General features: G+C 49.9%; 1 protein-coding gene across 1 annotated transcript in view; it reads left to right on the forward strand.

Moving 5' to 3' along the window:
* Nucleotides 1–18,538, forward strand: part of Myo18b (myosin XVIIIb) — a 193,066-nt gene that overhangs the window by 56,260 nt on the left and 118,268 nt on the right. The window contains exons 20-25 of the mRNA XM_006249578.5: nucleotides 2,357–2,422; nucleotides 7,814–7,942; nucleotides 8,178–8,321; nucleotides 9,747–9,836; nucleotides 16,934–17,053; nucleotides 17,717–17,825. Of these exons, the coding sequence (XP_006249640.2) occupies nucleotides 2,357–2,422; nucleotides 7,814–7,942; nucleotides 8,178–8,321; nucleotides 9,747–9,836; nucleotides 16,934–17,053; nucleotides 17,717–17,825 (658 nt within the window). The remainder of the gene's footprint in view (nucleotides 1–2,356; nucleotides 2,423–7,813; nucleotides 7,943–8,177; nucleotides 8,322–9,746; nucleotides 9,837–16,933; nucleotides 17,054–17,716; nucleotides 17,826–18,538) is intronic.

Below are 18,538 nucleotides of genomic sequence, written 5' to 3' on the forward strand. Positions count from 1 at the left end.
CCTGCATGCTGGGGCTAAAGGCATGTGCTATTGGACATGACAAAGCTGTGATTCTTTGGAGTAAAGTAAGCAGTATTTTACTCACGGACCATCATTCTGTGCTGAGATATGAGCCTTGTGTATCTGTTGAAAAGCTGATAGGACAAGCTGAGAGATCATTCCACACAGCAACCTGGATCCTTGCCACTTTTTTTTTTTTTTTTTTTTTTGGTTCTTTTTTTCGGAGCTGGGGACCGAACCCAGGGCCTTGCGCTTCCTAGGCAAGCGCTCTGCCACTGAGCCAAATCCCCAACCCCGTTGTTGTTCTTTTTAAATAACAGGCTGTTGGACAATGATTGCATTGTGTTGAACTAAATTGAATAATTGATATCGGCCTAAACAAAGAACATTTCCATATGGTTCGATCTCATATTAATATTAATGAGGATAACACAAACAGCAATTAAATAATTAAATGCAGAGTCATGGACAAATTCCTTTTCCTCTTTGCTCAGTGAAGCCTCCCTGGGGGAGGAGGTACGGTCTGGACAGGGTCATTCACATCATTGAGAAAGAGATCAGAGATACATCATCACTTGCTCCTCCTCGGCTGGACCAGAGTTCTCTCAGAGGCCTCTCTCTGGAGTCAGCAAAACAGAAGTTTTTTTTCCCAGGGTCAATCCTATTCCTTTCCGTATCCGAGACAGTCTAAGAAAATCGAGAGCTCAAGAAGAGCCCTCTGTTCCTACGGCGGCTGAGCGCACAGTCAGGCAGCGTCTGCACAGTTAGGAGAGTGTGTGGTTTCTCTCTCATTAGACCTTTCCTCAGAGGTGTGCTCAAGCGGAAAGCTGCAGGCGTGTGTCGGTGCCCAGCCCAACTTGTCTGGTGCGATGACCGTAGATCATGCGGTAGGGGAGGCCCCGCCAGCAGCTGTGATTTGTTCCTCCATCGTTTTAAAAGGAGTCTGGGGGAGGCTGAGATAAAGTTCTGGCCTGAGATCTTTATGCTTGATGAGAGCAAAACCTGGTCCTTAGTGAATGCAACTCCAAGTCTTGTTGCTTGAGTCTGAGTCTTTCTAGGTACCCCGGACTGACCTTAAGCTCACAATCCTCCTGCCTCAGCTTCCTAACGTGCTGGGCTTAACCCCAGATCTGTCCACCTTCTGTTCAAGCATGCACCCTAGCCTCTGCCTCCAGAAGAGACCAAAAAGAATGTTTCCGGCTGGGATCCTACCTTCTCCATCCATTTTACTCTCAGCCAATTCTTACCGTGCTTTTCCTCTTGGGCAGAGAGAAGAGATATTATATCTGGCCATATTGGCTTTATGTGCCCTGGCTGCCTACAACTCCCTTGGTGCATTTCTTTGGGAATGAAATGTAATAAACCGCTCCGATTTGGAAGGAGTGTGGAGGAAGACTCTTCCAGGCCATCGGGAGAGGGGGTTGACTGGTCCGGGACTAGATTTTAACATGCAGCTTTAGGGTCTGTCCCAGGAAGTATACCAGGGTGCCCTTGGCCTGGGGTTTGCACTGTTCCCCCTTCTTCCTGGGTCTTGGAGTTACTCTCTGGTGATGATATTAGACTTCCAGACTGCTTGTGGGGGAGGACACATGGTAGTGTTGGAGTGGGAGAGTGATGGTGGCCATATGAGGTAGGGTTGCCTGAGGGGGTGGGCAGGGTCTAACAGGTTGTTTCATTTGCCAAGAGGAAGATTCCCCTGGAATTTGCCTCCTCCAAAATCTCTGAGAATATTCATCTCTCCTGCAGGAGACTGCCTCCTTTCACCTGTCTGGATCTCTCTGATTTGGGTGCCCCTCCCTCTCACCACTGCCTCCACCTTCCCTCCCTCCCTTCCTTCTGTGCTTCCTTACTTCCTCCTTCCCTCCCTTTCTTCCCTCTCTTCTTCCTCCTTTCCTTCCTTCTACCTTCTTCCTTCTCTCTTCTTCCTTCTTCCCTCCCTCCCTCATTCATTACTTCCTTGCTTGCTTCCTCCCTCCCTCCCTTAGTCTTAGTCCCATGAACAGAAGAGGAGATGACAGCCACAGGCTGCCTGTGTGGCCAAGGTCAGGCCAGATGGGCACAGTTAACAGCCACCTTGTCACAGACAGATATCCTGTTCTCTGCACCAGTACCCTCATCATTACTTCTTGAGTCTTGGGTCTTCTATAGGATGGCCGTGATGTAGAGATGAAACACTTGGGCCTGGTGGAGGTTCCGGTGGAGTGCGCTGCATGTGGCAGGGGCCTGGGAAACCCTCTCCTCTCCCACACTTGCCCCTCCCAGTTGGGGTTCCTCTTGATCCTGTCTTGCTCCTTTCTCCTTAATCCTGGCAAGCAGTAAGCCCGAACTTCAGCTTGTCTCTTCTTCCTCTCCACAGGCCGTAGAGGAACTTTTGCAGACCCTGGATCTGGAGAAGAAAGCAGTGGCTGTGGGGCACAGCCAAGTGAGTAAAGTTCTTGCCGATGTCAGCCACGCTCCTCACGGGAACTCAGCACCCAATCTGTGTCTCACCCTTTCTCACTCTGGGTCTCCCTTCTCTAGACTACAGGGGACAAATGATTTCTGTCCCTGTCTCTTTTACAAAGTCAAGAGGACAGTGTCCCAGGTATAGAAGTGACAACAAAAATGTCATTCTTAGAGTCCCCTGGCCCAGGAGACTCAAGGGTCTGGAACAGTTGACACCTGGGTCCTTAAATAACCTTCTGATCTCCAGAAGGAACTGTATACATCCTGAAAGTGTTCTTAGAAGGAAGAGCCAGGCAGGAGACTGCCCGTTTGTGAGGTGGTTTATTTAGCAGAACAAAGAAAGTACGAGAGAGAGAGAGGAGAGAGAGAGAGAGAGAGAGAGAGAGAGAGAGAGAGAGAGAGAGAGAGAGTAAATATGGCTATTTACGATGCAGATGACTTATTCATGGAGGAGAAGGATCCCTTCCCTCTCTCCCAAGTCTTCCTTTATGGCTGTTTCTTTTCAAAAGTCTCCACAAAAGGGGAAGGGTGTCATGTGCGAGCCATGTTCTGATGACATCAGCCTTCAACACAATACCTGACCAAAGCAAGAAAGGGCTGACTCTGGCTTACAGTTCCAAGTGGTACAGTCCACCATGGCATGGCAGCAGGAGCACTCTGAATAGTCACATTGTACAGGCATCTGGGAAGCCGAGAGAGAACGAGAAGTGTAGCCTGGCTGTGAAACCTAAGGCCCGCCCCAGTGATGTACTTCCTCTAGCAAGGCTCCACCCCCTAGAAGTTTTACAACTTTTCCAAACAGCACCACCACTGGTGAGAGCTAAGTGTTGGAGTTAGCATGAGGTGCCTTTCGCATCCGAACCAAGGCACAGACCCTTGATAGCGCACTCCGGTGGGTGACACCCAACAGCAGCATCAAGGACATTTGACTATGAAGGGACCCATCAGGAGACAGCTTCCAAGACACCTGTGGAGTTTCCCTCAGTTACCTTGTGTCTAACTGCACATCTACTCCATGTCCCATGCTTCCTCAGATGCGTTCTCTCCTACTTTCTCCTTCACAAATGACTGTCACACAGTCTTGTCTGTCTACTGTAATCAGTGGATGGAGGAATGCCTGAGAAGAGTGTGGATGATCTGAGGAGAAAGAATCCACATTCCAAATGGGGTTAATGAATATTAAAGCTCTTCCGCCATCTGCTTAGATCTTTACAGAAGACTTCTGTGTCTCTGTGTCAATATGCCTGCTTCCCCAACACGACTGAGTACTATTGGTTTTCAAGAAAGGAAATTTAGGGTTCCTGAATTCTTTGACCCAGGAATCCTCAGTCTTTTGTTCTTGTGGCATAACTGTTACCAACTCTGGAAGCTGCCTGGGAAGCAAGCACAAAGTTTCAGCTCAAGAACATGCTGGCAACTGGCCGACATCAGACATAAACTCAGAACCCAGACTGGACAGGGTGCAGACAAGAGGGGTGGAGCCTCACCACGCCATGGGTCACAGATCAGGTACCATAGCCAGCTAACCTGAGCAGGCTGACCTGTAACTGCAGATGCATTTGAGCTTCTGGGGAAGGGGTCTACTCTTCCCATAGGCACTGTGGTCATGGAGTCTTCCTATAGAAACCCTCTCCATGGTGAGCTCAGACATCCCACTGCCTAATATTCAGTAGCCTGTTTTAAACACACTAGCATCTCTGGCCTCTAGTCCAAGCTGCTGGTCACTGTGGGCTCACCCAGGACGCCTCCCCCAAGTCCTTTGCACATGTTTCTGACAGAATATACCGTGTGCTCCTGAGCTCTCACCACAAGCCACAGACTTCCAGGTCGCTTCAGGTTTTGAGACTGTGCTCTGGGGAAGTAGCTCATTCCTAGAGATCCACAGGGAGTGAAGGCTAGAGTCCCTAGGTCCTCCTCATGTGCTGAGCTCCCGCTGGTGAATGGTGGGCCTGGAGAGCACACTTGTGCAGTGTCCCTCGGCCTTGACTCCAGGTAGGGGTAGGGTTCCTGGGTTCCACCCCCTTCATCTCCCTAGTCCATCCATAGCAATGTTGCCCGAGAGCTCCCAAAAACCCCAAACCCTCAGACTCCGCTCAGACCTACTGGAGCAGAGACTGCAGGAGGAGTGCACTGGCTGCTCCCACACGCTCTCTAGGCGACTTTGATGCATGCTGGAGTCTGAGAACCACTGGGCTAGATAATTGCCCAGTTATTTCATGAATACAGAAATTGGTCCCCACAGTCTCAATGGCCACTGCAGAGCAAGGGAGAAAATAGAAGCTACTGTGTGGTTTTACAGAGGCAGGAGATTGGCAGCCTAGAAGCCTAAACCTTCTCAGAGCAGTAAAATTGCCACTGCACAGTGCTTGGTATTCACCCGGAGTAATGGAGGCCAAGGTGACCTCCGAGAAGCTAGGCTCAACACAAGGCTTGGTTTCTGCGGCAGGTACAGAATCTTTGCCGTTGTCCAATCTGGTACCGGCAGGCCGGGAAGCCTCTGAAAAACCCAGAGTGGCAGCTCCCTTACTAGCTTGTGCCTCAGTTGCCACATATGTAACACGGAGCCTGCTCTCTGCCCCCGGCCACTTCACCCAGCAAGGCCAACGCACCATTCTTTGCAGAATGCATCTCCAATGGACCGAGCTGTTTGTCAAACAAGGTCACATTTTAATGCTTAAAGAACAAAAAAACCCTCAGAGCTGGAGAGATAGATGGCTTACTGGTTAAGAGGACCTGAGTTTGGTTCCCAACTCCTGCTCCAGGGGATCCGATGCACTCTTCTGCCCTCTACTGGCAACTGCATGTGTGCAGTGCACATAAACTCATGCACAGGAATGCAAATATATATTGAAAACAATCCTTAGGGTACAGGAAGATCTGCTAAAGAACTCTAATCTGTGACGTGACCTGGAGGAGAGGAGGGTCCGATCCCTCAGCCCATGCTCGGGAACTGTCACTTAAGACTACTTTTGGAAAAGCCTGGGTTTGTGGTCTTAGATTGAGAACAGTAGAGACTCCCCCTCCCCCATGCATTCCTGAGAGGTGGGGTGCAGAATGCTTCTCTCTGCCAGGGTCTGAGAAGCAGATGGACCCACGAGAGGAGAATCATCTAGAGTTTTCTTTGTGAGTTTTCCCAGACCCTGTCACCTTACAGAGGTTTGTGCTGTGGGCTCTGACAGTCCTGACGAAGTGTGATCCCACACCCAGGCCGATGGCTCCGTAGTATCACGTTCTCAAAAACGGGAAGGAAAAGAAAGAAACAGACCCAGCCTCCCTTCTGCAGAGCCAGGGACGTGTGGACTCACTCTCCCCTGTGCACAATGCTTTCCAATTATCTCTTAAACGAAATTCTCATACTTAATCAATAGTGGACTGGGCAGTGCCCACCACTTACTGCAATGTAGGATCACTTTGATCATTGATTTCTGCTGCTTCTTTTTAATGGCAGCTTTCGGGACTCACCAGCTTGTGAAATTAATACAGCCATTATTGAACGGCGTGAGGGTCAGGAGTGGCTGGTCGCCTTGGTGGTCACAGCATGCACTCTCTGATTTGTGAGACACTTGGCACCTCAGCGGATCTCGCTCTCACCTTCCTATAGGCCCAGGACCACGGGATCTGATGGACCAAGGGGCCCCTTACTGAAATCGGTCTAGGGTGGTTGGAGAGTCCACCAAGAACTTTGTTGCAGTTAGATTCAAATTCCCTTTGGATTTCAAACTTCTGATCTGTGAACCCAAGTCCTGAGTTCAAGTCTCAGCTTTCTGGGTCATCTGCTATTGAATTAATTGGGAGGATGATTTCCACAACAGGACAATTTAGAACTTAGATGTGAAGCCTAGAGGAGAGGGCCTGGGGAGACTGTTCAGCCATTAAAGTGTTTACCCCTGAGTCCCATCCCTAGGACCCTTGTAAAAAGTTGGGTGTGGCCGTGCACACTGGTAATCCCAGCATCCAGGAAGCCTTTGTTTCCCCCTCCATAAAATGGGAAAATCAAAATAGTGACTCTCTCGGATCCTGCTTGCTACATGCTTTCTTTCCTACATGCCATGTGACCATTAAGTCCAGTTCTAGCCTGTTCTAATCACTCAATAATTATCATAATTTGACAGCATCAGCATGCAGCAACGTCAGATCAGATCACACCTTTGGGTTCTTCTGACAAATGACAGGGCTGGGTCAAGTTGACCGCTGGACATCCTTCCTTGGCAGGAGTGGAAGCAGACCGAGGGTGTACTGAACCAAAGGGTGTGCAGTCAGGGACACACTCTGCTTCCAGGTCTCTAAGTCACTCAAACACACACCCAGGGCTTCTTTTATCTTCTACTGGTTGGCATCCCTGGGTTTCCACGTATTTGCATCCTGTTCTCTGCCGTTTGGTCACAGACACCCCATGGGGTGTGGCCATGTTGATCCCAGCACCACCAACACCTTCTTATTGATGCTATGTAGCCTGGCGGGTGTGGGCTCGGGCAGGAGCCCAGCAGCTCAGGGGAGGGGTGCGTCAACCAGGAGGGCAATGCCCCTGCCCACAGCTTCTACCCTGCTCCCATGCTGAGTCTGGGTGTTACTAGACCCTGTCTCCCGGGTGGCTTCATCAATGGTAATGAAATATTTGGGGTCAGCCTGAGTGATGGGCTCAAGATAGCCTCTGCATTTGCTGCCACCCAGAGGGAAGTCTGTCTTGTAGGACTTTAGGCACATCTGCCCTGGTGGTGACTGTCAGACTAACATGCCCTTCCTCCACCAGGATCAGGGTGAAATTCAGGCTGTGGTTCAGTGAGGCCTCCTTCCTTCCTTCCTTCCTTCCTTCCTTCCTTCCTTCCTTCCTTCCTCCCTCCCTCCCTCCCTCCCTCCCTCCCTTCTTTCCTTCCTTCCTTCTTCCTATTTTTGTTTTTGTTTTGAGACAGTGTCTCATGTATCTCAGGCTGGCCTTTCAGTCACCAGGATGTAACCCAGCCTGACTTTAAACTCACCCTTAGCCAGACATAGCTTTGAAGTTCTCCTTATCTTCTGCTTCCAATTCCTATGTGCTGGGATTCCCACATATGCCACCATGACATACGGATGGATTCCAGAACTTCTGGCATTGTAGACAAGCACTGTATCAATGGAACCACATCTCCAGCCCCAGATTTTGCCTTTGTAAAAGTCCCAGGGTGGTGTCTATCCTGTTACAGGTGCCTGGGAAATGCTGGGCAGCCAGGAGCCAGAGGCAGGAGGAGGATCCGAGGGAGGACAGATAGACCACTTCTGTCTCTCATTAAGCAGCAGCTGCATCCTGAGAAGAGAGATGGGTTTCAAGTGGAACCCCCAGACACACAGGCTAGGCAGAGGCCTCACCTGCACCTTCCTCCCTGGCCCCCAGGTCTTCCTCAAGGCGGGCGTGGTCTCCAGGCTGGAGAGGCAGCGGGAGAAGCTGGTGTCCCGGAATATTGTTCTCTTCCAAGCAGCCTGCAGGGGCTTTCTGTCTCGTCAGGAATATAAGAAGCTGAAGGTACTGATCCTACAGGTCTTAAGTGAGCGGGCACGGCTGCATCCTTCATGATGTCCATCCAAGGGGTACCCCAAGAGCGCTCAGACAAGAGCTCACCTTGACATGGGACACCTCCCCACAGCCCTGTGCTGTAGGTGTCTGGAACAGATAGATATGAGGCTGTGGCCCTGCTTTCTCCGTTTGGTTTGTCCCCCGTCCTCTCTGAGCCCCACACCCCCTTGTTTTCCTTCCCCAGATCCGTAGGCTGGCAGCGCTGTGCATCCAGAAGAATCTCACTGTATTCCTAAAGGTCAAGGACTGGCCATGGTGGGGGCTTCTGGCATCTCTCCGGCCCCTGCTGAGTTCCACACTCAGCACGGAGCAGCTTCGAGCCAAAGAGGTGGGTTCAACCCTCTGGTGGTGACACCCGCCTACCTCCATGCTTGTACCCAGCACTCGGGGCCCTGGTGGGCATTTGCCAGCAGCTCAGCAGCCTTCCATTCATTTGCTTGCAGGCTTCCGTCAGCTGAGGCTGTATTCCCCCCGCCCCCTAAAGCTGCTCTGTGGGATGCCGGTTCATTGTGCCAGTTGCCCTCGGGCCACAGGGCTTGGCAATCTCAGTCATGGGGCTTTTGCCCCTTTCAGAGAGAGCCTTGTCATCCTTCCACGCCCAACACACACATGCACACATGAGCGAGTGCACACACATGTGCACACACATGTGCACACACACACACACACACACACACACACACCCCTCAGGTGAGCAGCTGTTTGACATCTTCTTTATTAATTAATTGATTGATTAATATTTTTTGCAAAAATGAGCAAGTTATACACAAGGCTCCTTTATTTCCTACACAAACAGTAAATATAAGGTGAGCCACACAGCCTCCGTTTAAAAATAGGTGCTAGTGAAGTCCATGTGACTGTCCCCAAACAGGAAAAGCCTGAAATACGACCCTCTGTGGCCTCAAGCACTTTGGGTGAGGCACACCCCATGAAGCATGTGCTACGCTCTTACCAATGTATTCTAAATACAACCAAGGGCATTTCAGGGAGCCCTTTCTTACTCTTCTTTAGTGCAGCATAGTACTCCCTTGTGCCACCACCTGTATGTCATTCTGTCACCTGCTACTGCTTCCAATGATGGTGTCACAGGTTTGGAGAGTGGCCACTGGTGGGAGAGTGACACTTGTGAGGATGAAGTACTGCACACACTCAGCACAATCACAGTCACATACACATGCACAGGCATGTACACACATGTGCATGCTGACACACACTTGTACATACTGATACAGGCACATGCATGTGCACACATCCTGACATGTGCATGTGAGCACATGTGTGAGAAATGCACACACATGTTCATGCATATGTACACACACATGTTCATGCATATGTGCACACATACATGCACACTCTTCTGGAGAAGATGAGCACTCAGTCCTATGTGTGCTCCAGACTCCTAAGACATTTGAGGGAGAAGACTCATTTGGTCAACAGCACAGGCATGCTGACCAGTCCTGACTGGTCACTCTGCCATGGCCAGTCACCCTTTTTTAAAAACTCTATTTTTTTTATTGAAAGATAAGTATGTGAACTAATGGGGTGGGATGCAGACCCTCGGCACAGTGTCACTTAGAGTACTGAAGCTAAGGACATGATGTGAGTATTTCAAATCCTTTCAGTGACTGTATCCTGCAGGATGTCCCTGTAGCCTAGGTTACCTCATGTTCCGGAAGCCTGCAACTTCTCCTAACAGGAGTGGACTGTGTGGCTGACCCTGGCCAGCCTCTGCATGGACGTATTTGCCTTGCAGGAGGAGCTGACACTGCTGAGACAGAAACTGCAGAACTCAGAGAACTCGAGGAGTGAGCTCAGACAGAGTGCGGACCTGCTGGAGAGTAAGGTAGGCCTCCTGCCGCACACTCAGATCCCCTGCCTCAGCCTCTGACAGCTATGGCACCCTACGTCTTCCTGATTCCACTCAACCAGCCAATGCCATCTAGTCCCAAAGAGAAAAGTTCCCTATGTAAGCCATGAAAGGAGAAAGGGTTGGGGCGAGGGTGTCTCACCCCGTAGAACAAGGGAAGGGTGTTGATTAAAGGGTGAAGTGAAGTTGTGATAAATTCATGTCATGGACAGAGTCCAGAGCATGCAGGGAACTCATGCTAGTCTGCTGGAAGACGAACTATCCAATAGGGAAATTTTAAAATGGACCAAAATATGGACAGATGGTTCCCAGATGGGAAGCTGCTTCCTTTGCTTTTCCTCAAATTATTGATAATTTATTTAAAAGCTAGTGTAGGAAGTACATGGTACGCGTGAATGAGAAACTCAGCCTCGTTCTGAGGTCACCTTTCCTGGGAAAACTTCCCTTTTGCACCACCTGATGTCTGCTATTAACCGATGTCTCCTCTGTTGAGATGTTTCCTTTTTGAGACTGAGTCTCATGCAGCCGTGGTTGGTGGAGCCAGGGATGGTAAACATTTTGTTTAAGAAGTACTTTTATTTTCTAAATTATCTCTGTGTTTGTGTGGATCTGTGCATGTGAGTGCAGGGCCCAGTGTGGCCAGAAGAGGGCACTGGACTCCTTGATGCTGGAGTTGCAGGCAGTTGTGACTCTTCCGTTGTGGGTTCTAGGACCCAAACTCAGATCCTCTGGAAAAAGCAGCAAGTCCTATTAACAAGGGAGCATCTCTCCAGCCCCAAAACATACACACGTAATACACACATACAACACACACATAATACACACATACAATAATACAATACACAACATTACGTATACACAATACACACAACACACATAATTCACACATATACAAACAACACAATATACATACATGCTCAAACATACAATACATATGCATACACACAATATACATATACACACTATACACACACACACACACACACACACGAACATGCATCTCTCCTAAGCCCACACTTACATATGATCTGTTCTGATCACACTCCCTCTCGTTCCCCTCCCACTCCTCTGAATTTCATCCCAACCAGTCCTCTTGTTCTTTTTTGTGATCCACCACATTTAAGTATCATTGTCTGTATGTGTGTGTACTATGTATGTATGCATGTGTGTTGTGTGTGCATGTGTGCATATGTGTGCAAGTATTTGTGTGCATGTGTGTATATACTGTGTGTACATGTGTATGTGTATGTCTTTGTGTGTTTGACTGTGTGTGTATATGCAAATGTGTGAGTGTGTGCATGTGTGTATGTTTACGTGTATATGTGCTCATGTATGTGGTATGTGTATATGTGTTTGTGTGTGCATATGTGTGTGTATATGTGGGAATGTGTGCATGCACATACATGCAAATACGCACATGTGCACACACAAGCATGCTCATTCATACAGGTACACATACTCAAATTCACACACACACAGACACACACAGACACACACAGACACACACACACACACCTGGCCCTTGCATTCTTTCTCCCCTATCTTCCATGATGTACTGACATTAGAGACATTCTTATTTCAGAGATTTGCATGCTCAAGGATCCAATTAGACTCACAAGAAGAGGCTCAGTCTAAGTAGCAATCAGGAGATGCAGATCATTGCCTCTGTAAGTGCCACTTCAGGCTCCAAACAGGCAGATTGGAAAGGAGCTTCAGGGGAGGGTTGGCAAGGATGTGTGCATGTGTGCGATGGCCTCTACATTTGTGGCATGCCAATTGATGTCACTTCGTGTGGACGAGCTGCTGTCCCATAGACAAGTGTCCTGCAGTTGGAGATGCCACCACAGGCTCCTGAATTGGATACTAGACTCCACATACATGACAAGAGAAGAGTAGGTGGGCCTTCTTTGGTTATGTTGGTTCTGGGGTTTGAACTCAGATCATTAACCTTGGCAGCAAGTATCCTAACCTGTTGAGCCACCTTGATGGCCCTGTAGAAGTGTTTTTGTGCTAGACTGAAAAAACAAGAGGACCACCAGTTCCATAGCATAGTTGCCAGTGAAGTCAAAGCAGTGTTTGATTCACACAGAGAATGAAAAACACTGATTCTTCCTTCCTGTCCCTCCCCCCTGGGGCTCCTGGGAAGCAGACTTCAAACCTAACAAGGAAGCCAGTCAGCCCATAACTGTCCAGCCACTATTGCTCCTGTGGGCGTATCTTGCCTGGCAGCTCAGGATTGTAGCACGCAGGGTCCAGCGCTGGTTGGTGACATTTTTCCCCAAGTGGCCCACATAGCACTCCCTGGCAATGTGACATTTTCAATCAGCAACATCTCAAGCCCATGGCCAGTGTCCCTCTCCCATCTTTTATCCCAGAGAAGCATGACTTGTCGCTGAGATTTGGAATTGTGGCATCAAGGCCACGATGACTGATGTACACAGGCTTTTTGCCCGAGGAGCTAGTGAGGCACCTTTAGCACTGAAATTCTCCCAGGCTCATCTGGGTGTGACCCAGAGGGGGTCATTATCTTGTGATCCAGGAGGAGATCCTCATCTCTGCTGCTTCTCTGACTGGCTTTGAAGTGACTATCGGGGCTCACTGTGAAGCCTGGAGCAAGCACAACCAACTTTAGCTATGCAGAGCCCAGGCTCGGGGTGTCTCCAGTTCCCCCTGCACATACACCAGGCTTAGAGATGCAGAGCCCAGGCTCGGGGTGTTTCCAGTTCCCCCTGCACATACACCAGGCTTAGAGATGCAGAGCCCAGGCTCGGGGTGTTTCCAGTTCCCCCTGCACATACACCAGGCTTAGAGATGCAGAGCCCAGGCTCGGGGTGTCCCCAGAATGCCTACAGACTCTAGGCTTAGAACTGGTGAACCTAGACTTGGGATGACCCTGTAAGCCCCACCTTTCTAGCAAGTTCTCAGACATTGCACAAGTTGCTTCTCCTTGGGAAGCACAAAGGGTCACAGGGCCACAGATCAGAGTGTGTGAATGGCCTTCGGTGTGTCTCTGTTGTCCTAACCATTGGGGACCAGATGATCCTGACTGGGCCCAAGCTTCACAAACACAGCTATGCTGCTCTCCCTGGCCCCTGCACCCACCCATTACATCTCAGCAGGGAGGACAGCAGCTAGTATCATGACGTGGCTTATTGGACAGTTACTACAGAGTGATCTAACCTCCATCCACAGTGAAACCAAGAGAATGGGAGGCAGGAGAGGCTGCCCCGTGAGAGGGGCCCTTCTGTTCACAGGGTCCCAGACAGCCCCTTTCGTTTAAAAGGACATGAGGGTCAGGAGCTCCTAGTATTGTATCATGGGTGGGATGTTTTCTTCCCAAGGTTTGGGACTTTTCCTCAGATCTATTTCATGGTCAAGCAGGGGGTGTCACTGAGATTTCTGAGTGTATTAACATAGCAGCTTTGGGGGTTCAGGTAAAGAAATGTGACAATAATCTACCAGGCAGCTGCTAGGATTGGAGGCGGTGGGAGCCTGGCGCACAATAGGTGTGCACATAATGACTGTCGGACCTACAGATAACGACAGCCACAACCACCGCCGTGTTCGTCTTTCAGTACCTGTCTTAGGTTGCGCCCCGTGCTGATGTCTCTCTCTCAGTACTGGGAATTGGTCTCAGACTTGGCATACACTCGCTGAGCACCGCACCATGGAGCCACCACCCCACCCTCTGTTGCCGACAACAATGTCTTACTGTTTCACACAGGCTGGCTTTGAACATGCAGTTCTTCTGCCTCAGCATCCTGTTGCCAGGGTTACCATCCCACGCCTCCAGCCTGGGCTAGTTCCTTTCTCTTTGATTCTATAAGAACCTGAAGCCATCCATGTTGCCTTCTGTCCTGCTTGTCCCGAGGGACGTTGTCCCTAAGTAGAAAGGGCGTTTTTTTGCTGATTCCAGCACAGGGTGGATCTGGGGAGGGTTGTCAAAGCAATTTCCTATCAATTGCCCTGTGACAGCTGTTAAAAAATTCTCTGCTGTGTTTGCAAGCCAGACTCACCCATCCTTAAATTGGTTTTCATAGTTCTGAGTGCGGGGGCTCACTCCTCCTCTGCGAAGGGGAGGGGAGGAGAGAGGGGAAAAGGTGGGGGAGGGAAAGAGAAGGGAGGGGTGGGGAGGGGAGGGAAGGAGGAAGGGAAAGGTTTTACATGGACTTGACCATGTGAGAGTATCCTGCAGCTGAGAGAACTCTGTCCTTCCGGCTCTAGACTGTAGGTTCCACGAAACTAAAAATTAATGCATTAAATTAATTCTGCATTCCCCGTGCTCAGATGGATTAGCACAAATTAAATTTCACACTAATTGTCTAATCAGTGGATCCTTGTGCCCCTGCTGGAATCAAGGCTGACTCCCAGGGTGGGAGGTGGTAAGAAGCTTGGCCCTAAACTGGTCACTGTCCCAGCCCCATTGGGCTTTTGCATGGCCATAAGCAAACCTAACTTGCCCAAAGGCCCCTCCCAGAGGCTATCCACCCAAAGTCCCGATTCTGTAGCCGTTGTAGTTGTGGCAGATATGAGTTCAAATCTCTGCACTGGGCTGGCTTGGTCTGTGATCTTGGACTCTCTCTCTCTCTCTCTCTCTCTCTCTCTGTCTCTCTCTCCCTCTCTGTCTCTCTCTGTCTCTCTCTCTGTCTCTCTCCCTCTCTTTTTCTGTCTCTCTCTGTCTCTGTCTCTCTCTCCCTCTCTTTCTCTGTCTCTCTCTGTGTCTCTGTGTCTCTCTCTGTGTCTCTGTGTCTCTGTGTCTCTGTGTCTCTGTCTCTGTCTCTCTCTCTCTCTCTCTCTCTCTCTCTCTCTCTCTCATTTCTCCTCGAGTTTCCATTTGGGTCATGGTGGAGCAAAGAAGGTCTGTAGAGCTGTATGCAGTGGCCTCAATTCCTACAGTGCAACTCTTTCCCCAACATCAAAGCTCTCACTTCAGAGGTCATTTGTTCCAGAGCCAAATATTAATGACTGTGTCCCGGGAACAGACTCGTTACCCACAATTCCACAATTCCAGCATGGTGACCATTTTATGAAGCGTTATAGCGACATAACAAAGGAAGCAAAGGAATCAATACTTGGGAAGTACATTGGGGGAGAAACATCCGTTGTAGTTTACCGAAAATGAGGAAACCTTTATTACAGGGCCACAGATGCTAGAACGTTCTTAGGTGGTGACTAGAAAGCGAGGTAGATGCTAAGTTAATACACCAACCACAGAAGTTTTCATCTGACTGACGGGGTCCCTGGACGACAGGTCAGACAAAGTGGAGGACAAGAAGGGGCTATCAGATGGCTAACGACCACCCAAGAATAATAGCAGCCTCCGACTCATACCTCTCCAGCCTGCTGAGCGAAGTTCTAGACAGTCAGGGAGCCTCACAGTTCTGTGGAAGGCAGGGTTTTCCTAAAACCTTCACAATAGTGTGCTGTTTTCTGGTTTTCAAAACACCGAGAAGAGATCCACAGTACAGATGTACATCTTGGGGCAGCTGGAGCCCTTGTGAAACCATCTCCATGGTTAAGTGGGCACCTTGTGCTGTGTTCATATGACCAAAAAGTGAGAAGGAGGGAGGGAGGGAGGGAGGGTGGGTCACGCTTTATTGACATCTCCTGGTGTCCCACTGATGGTCCATACCCACGCATGGGCAGTAGTAACCGGATGCAGATAATAAAAAGTGAACGAAAGTTGTGTGGGTGGATGTTGAGAGGTAGGAGGCAAGTCGAGGGGAAAATGGGAGGGATGGATGTAACTGTATTTTGTTGCATGTATGAGGCGCTGTGTCTGTGTGATTGACAATCTGAGGGCCAAGGGACAGAAGGCCCTGGTTGCGAACATTGAGGCAGCCAGGTGTTCTTAGCCTTGACCTAGCGCCCTGCTCCCTTCCCACATCCCCTGACTCTCAACTTTATATTATATTTACAATAAGAAAAAACAACAAAACCCTGGGTTCCAGTCTCAGCATGGCATATATATGGGCCACTCCTGTAGGTGGCACTTAGGAGGTGGACACAGGAGGGTCAGGAGTTCCAGGCCATCTTTGGCTACGTAGAGTTAAAGGATGGCCTGAGCTACATGAAACCTTGTTGTAAAGACACACACACACACACACACACACACACACACACAGACACAGACACACAGATACACACACACACACAGACACACAGAGACACACACACAGACACACACAGAGACACACATATACATAAGACACACACACATAAGACACATACACACAAACCCATAGACATACACAGACACACATAAGACACACACACACAGAGCCACACACATAGACATACACAAACATAGACACACAGTCTCTTTTTCTCCTCTCTCTCTCTATCTCTCCCTCCCTCCCTCCCTCCCTCCCTCCCTCCCTCCCTCCCTCCCTCCCTCCCTCCCTCCATAGTCCAGTGTTTTCTAATTCTCGGCTGTTTGAAAGATGAACTTGGAGGCTGGGTCTTCATTTTCTCTCCTGTGGTGGTGGCACCTGGGTCTGTCAGCCCTTGAGAAAGCAAAGCACCTTTATCAACTCCTCCAGAAGTGCCCAGCTCACATGTGTTAATTCTCTGTCCCCTAATCAGTAACAACATATTATCAACCAAGTGCACCTAAGACCAGACCAGACTTGCTGGGAAGGCAGAGAGCTGGTACCACAGCCCACCGAGGGTCTTAGAGCACCCCGTGCGGGACATCCAACTGTGGGCGTGTCTTCAAGGACAGCGATGCTCAGTCCAGCAGGGCGGTTCATGTCCAGTTGTCCTCAGTTGAGTACCTACTATGTGCCAGGCCAAACTGTCCAGGGCTTATCCCTCTTACCTCCCACAACATTTCGAATGGCAGGTGCCCTCCCTGCCATTTGAAGACTGATAATCAGAGAACATAATGTGTGCTGACAAGAGAGTTCCCCCACAGCAGGAACAGCAACATCCTGAAGTATGAGTTTTCCACCTTTGTTTATGCAGCAGGATCACCTTTCCCCCTGGAAGTGGTTTGCCCTACAGTGGTCCTACTGTGTGCAGCGTGTAGAGAAAAGAAGGCTCAGTCAGTGGTCTTGGTTTCTCGTCCTCAGATCGCAGACTTGACCTCAGAGCTTGCTGATGAACGCTTCAAAGGCGATGTGGCCTGTCAGGCACTAGAGAGCGAGCGGGCAGAGCGCCTTCAGGCCCTCCGAGAGGTTCAGGAGCTCAAGGTAAGGGCTCATGGCCACCTAGTGGGGTGTTTGGAAGTGGTAGATCCTGGTTACTGGTGCTCCTCTGGGACCCGTCATCCCAAGTGAGATAGTTACACAGGTTAACTGACTTCTGTGCCCTGGGTCCTAGGGACAGTTGGATGTTTCTAAAGTAAGGCCTGGGAGGTGCTGTGGGCAGGGGACATGTCATGCTTGTGCCCTGGATGCGTAACAGATGACCAAACCCTGTGAAATGGTCAGTTTTGGCCAGTTCACTCCCTTTTCATTACTGCAACAAAGTATCTCAAGTGGGTTCCTTTGTAAAGCAAAGAGGTTTGCTACCTCATGGTTCTGGAGACTGAAGATCTTGGGCTGCCGGGTTAGCCCAGCCTTTGGTAGAAGCCCAAGGCAAGGGGGCAACATGGCTGGCAGGAAAGATCACTGCGCCAAACAGGAAGTGGGAAGGGGTGTTTGGCTCCTTACTTTTATACTGTAATCACTAAAGCAGGAGTCTCACAAGAACGACTCTAATCCCTTCCCAGGCCCAGTGACCTGAAGACCTCCGCTGGGCTGGACCTTTCACGGTGCCAGGTGGAGGGCTAATTTCCCAATACGTGAACCTGGGTTTGGGGGTATAGATTCTACCATTTCCAAACCTCAGCCAACGCTGAGCTCTTCTTCCAGGCTAAGTATCAGCAAGTGCAAGATGCACTGGGGGGAGTTCAGAAGCAGCTGGAGGAGGCCCAGCAGAGGATCCAGACGGCAAACCTGGAGGAGAAGCCCACAGGGGGAGGTGAGCGGCCGGGAACCCTTGGGGTTGGATGCTGGAAGATGAAACACCTTCTCCTTTGGTGTATGTGTTCATGGGTATGCACAGTGCACCTGGGTCCCACTCACACCATGCCTGCCCCCACCCACCCACCCACCCACCCACCTCCTTGCTTCCTGGCCAAATTTACAGAGAACACTCATCACTGCGGAAGGATCGTGTTTAAGCAGGGAGAAGCTAGAAATGCAGCTCATTCGATATAGTGCTTGCCGCACCAGCTTGACCCCTTGTACTCAACAGAAGCTAGGCATGATCGCAGCTCTGGGGAAGCAGAAACAGGCGGCTGGCTAGGGCTAGGTGGCCACCCACTTTTCCTAGTTCATGAGCCCCAAGGAGAGTGAGAGACCCTGTTTCACAAAAGCAAGATGGAGGGGGTCTGAGCCAGAGCCCAACGTTGATCTCTGGCCTTCAAGCTCACATATACACACATGCACAGGTATCCCCATACAGGTACACACACACACACACACACACACACACACACACACACACACGAATGATGAAAGGTCAGTGTCTATGTGTTATACACTCTTCTATTCCTGTATCTTAAATACACATCATTTTGATGAAGACGGCTCCCAGGTGGAGCCCAGGTTTTTTAAAATTTCCCCTCTGTATTTGAATCATACCATGCTATTCAAAGTTGCCGTGGAGCCCCAGATTCTTCACATTCAAGT

This window comes from Rattus norvegicus, chromosome 12 (genome assembly GCF_036323735.1).
Source record: "Rattus norvegicus strain BN/NHsdMcwi chromosome 12, GRCr8, whole genome shotgun sequence".
Classification (NCBI taxonomy): Eukaryota; Metazoa; Chordata; class Mammalia; order Rodentia; family Muridae; genus Rattus; species Rattus norvegicus.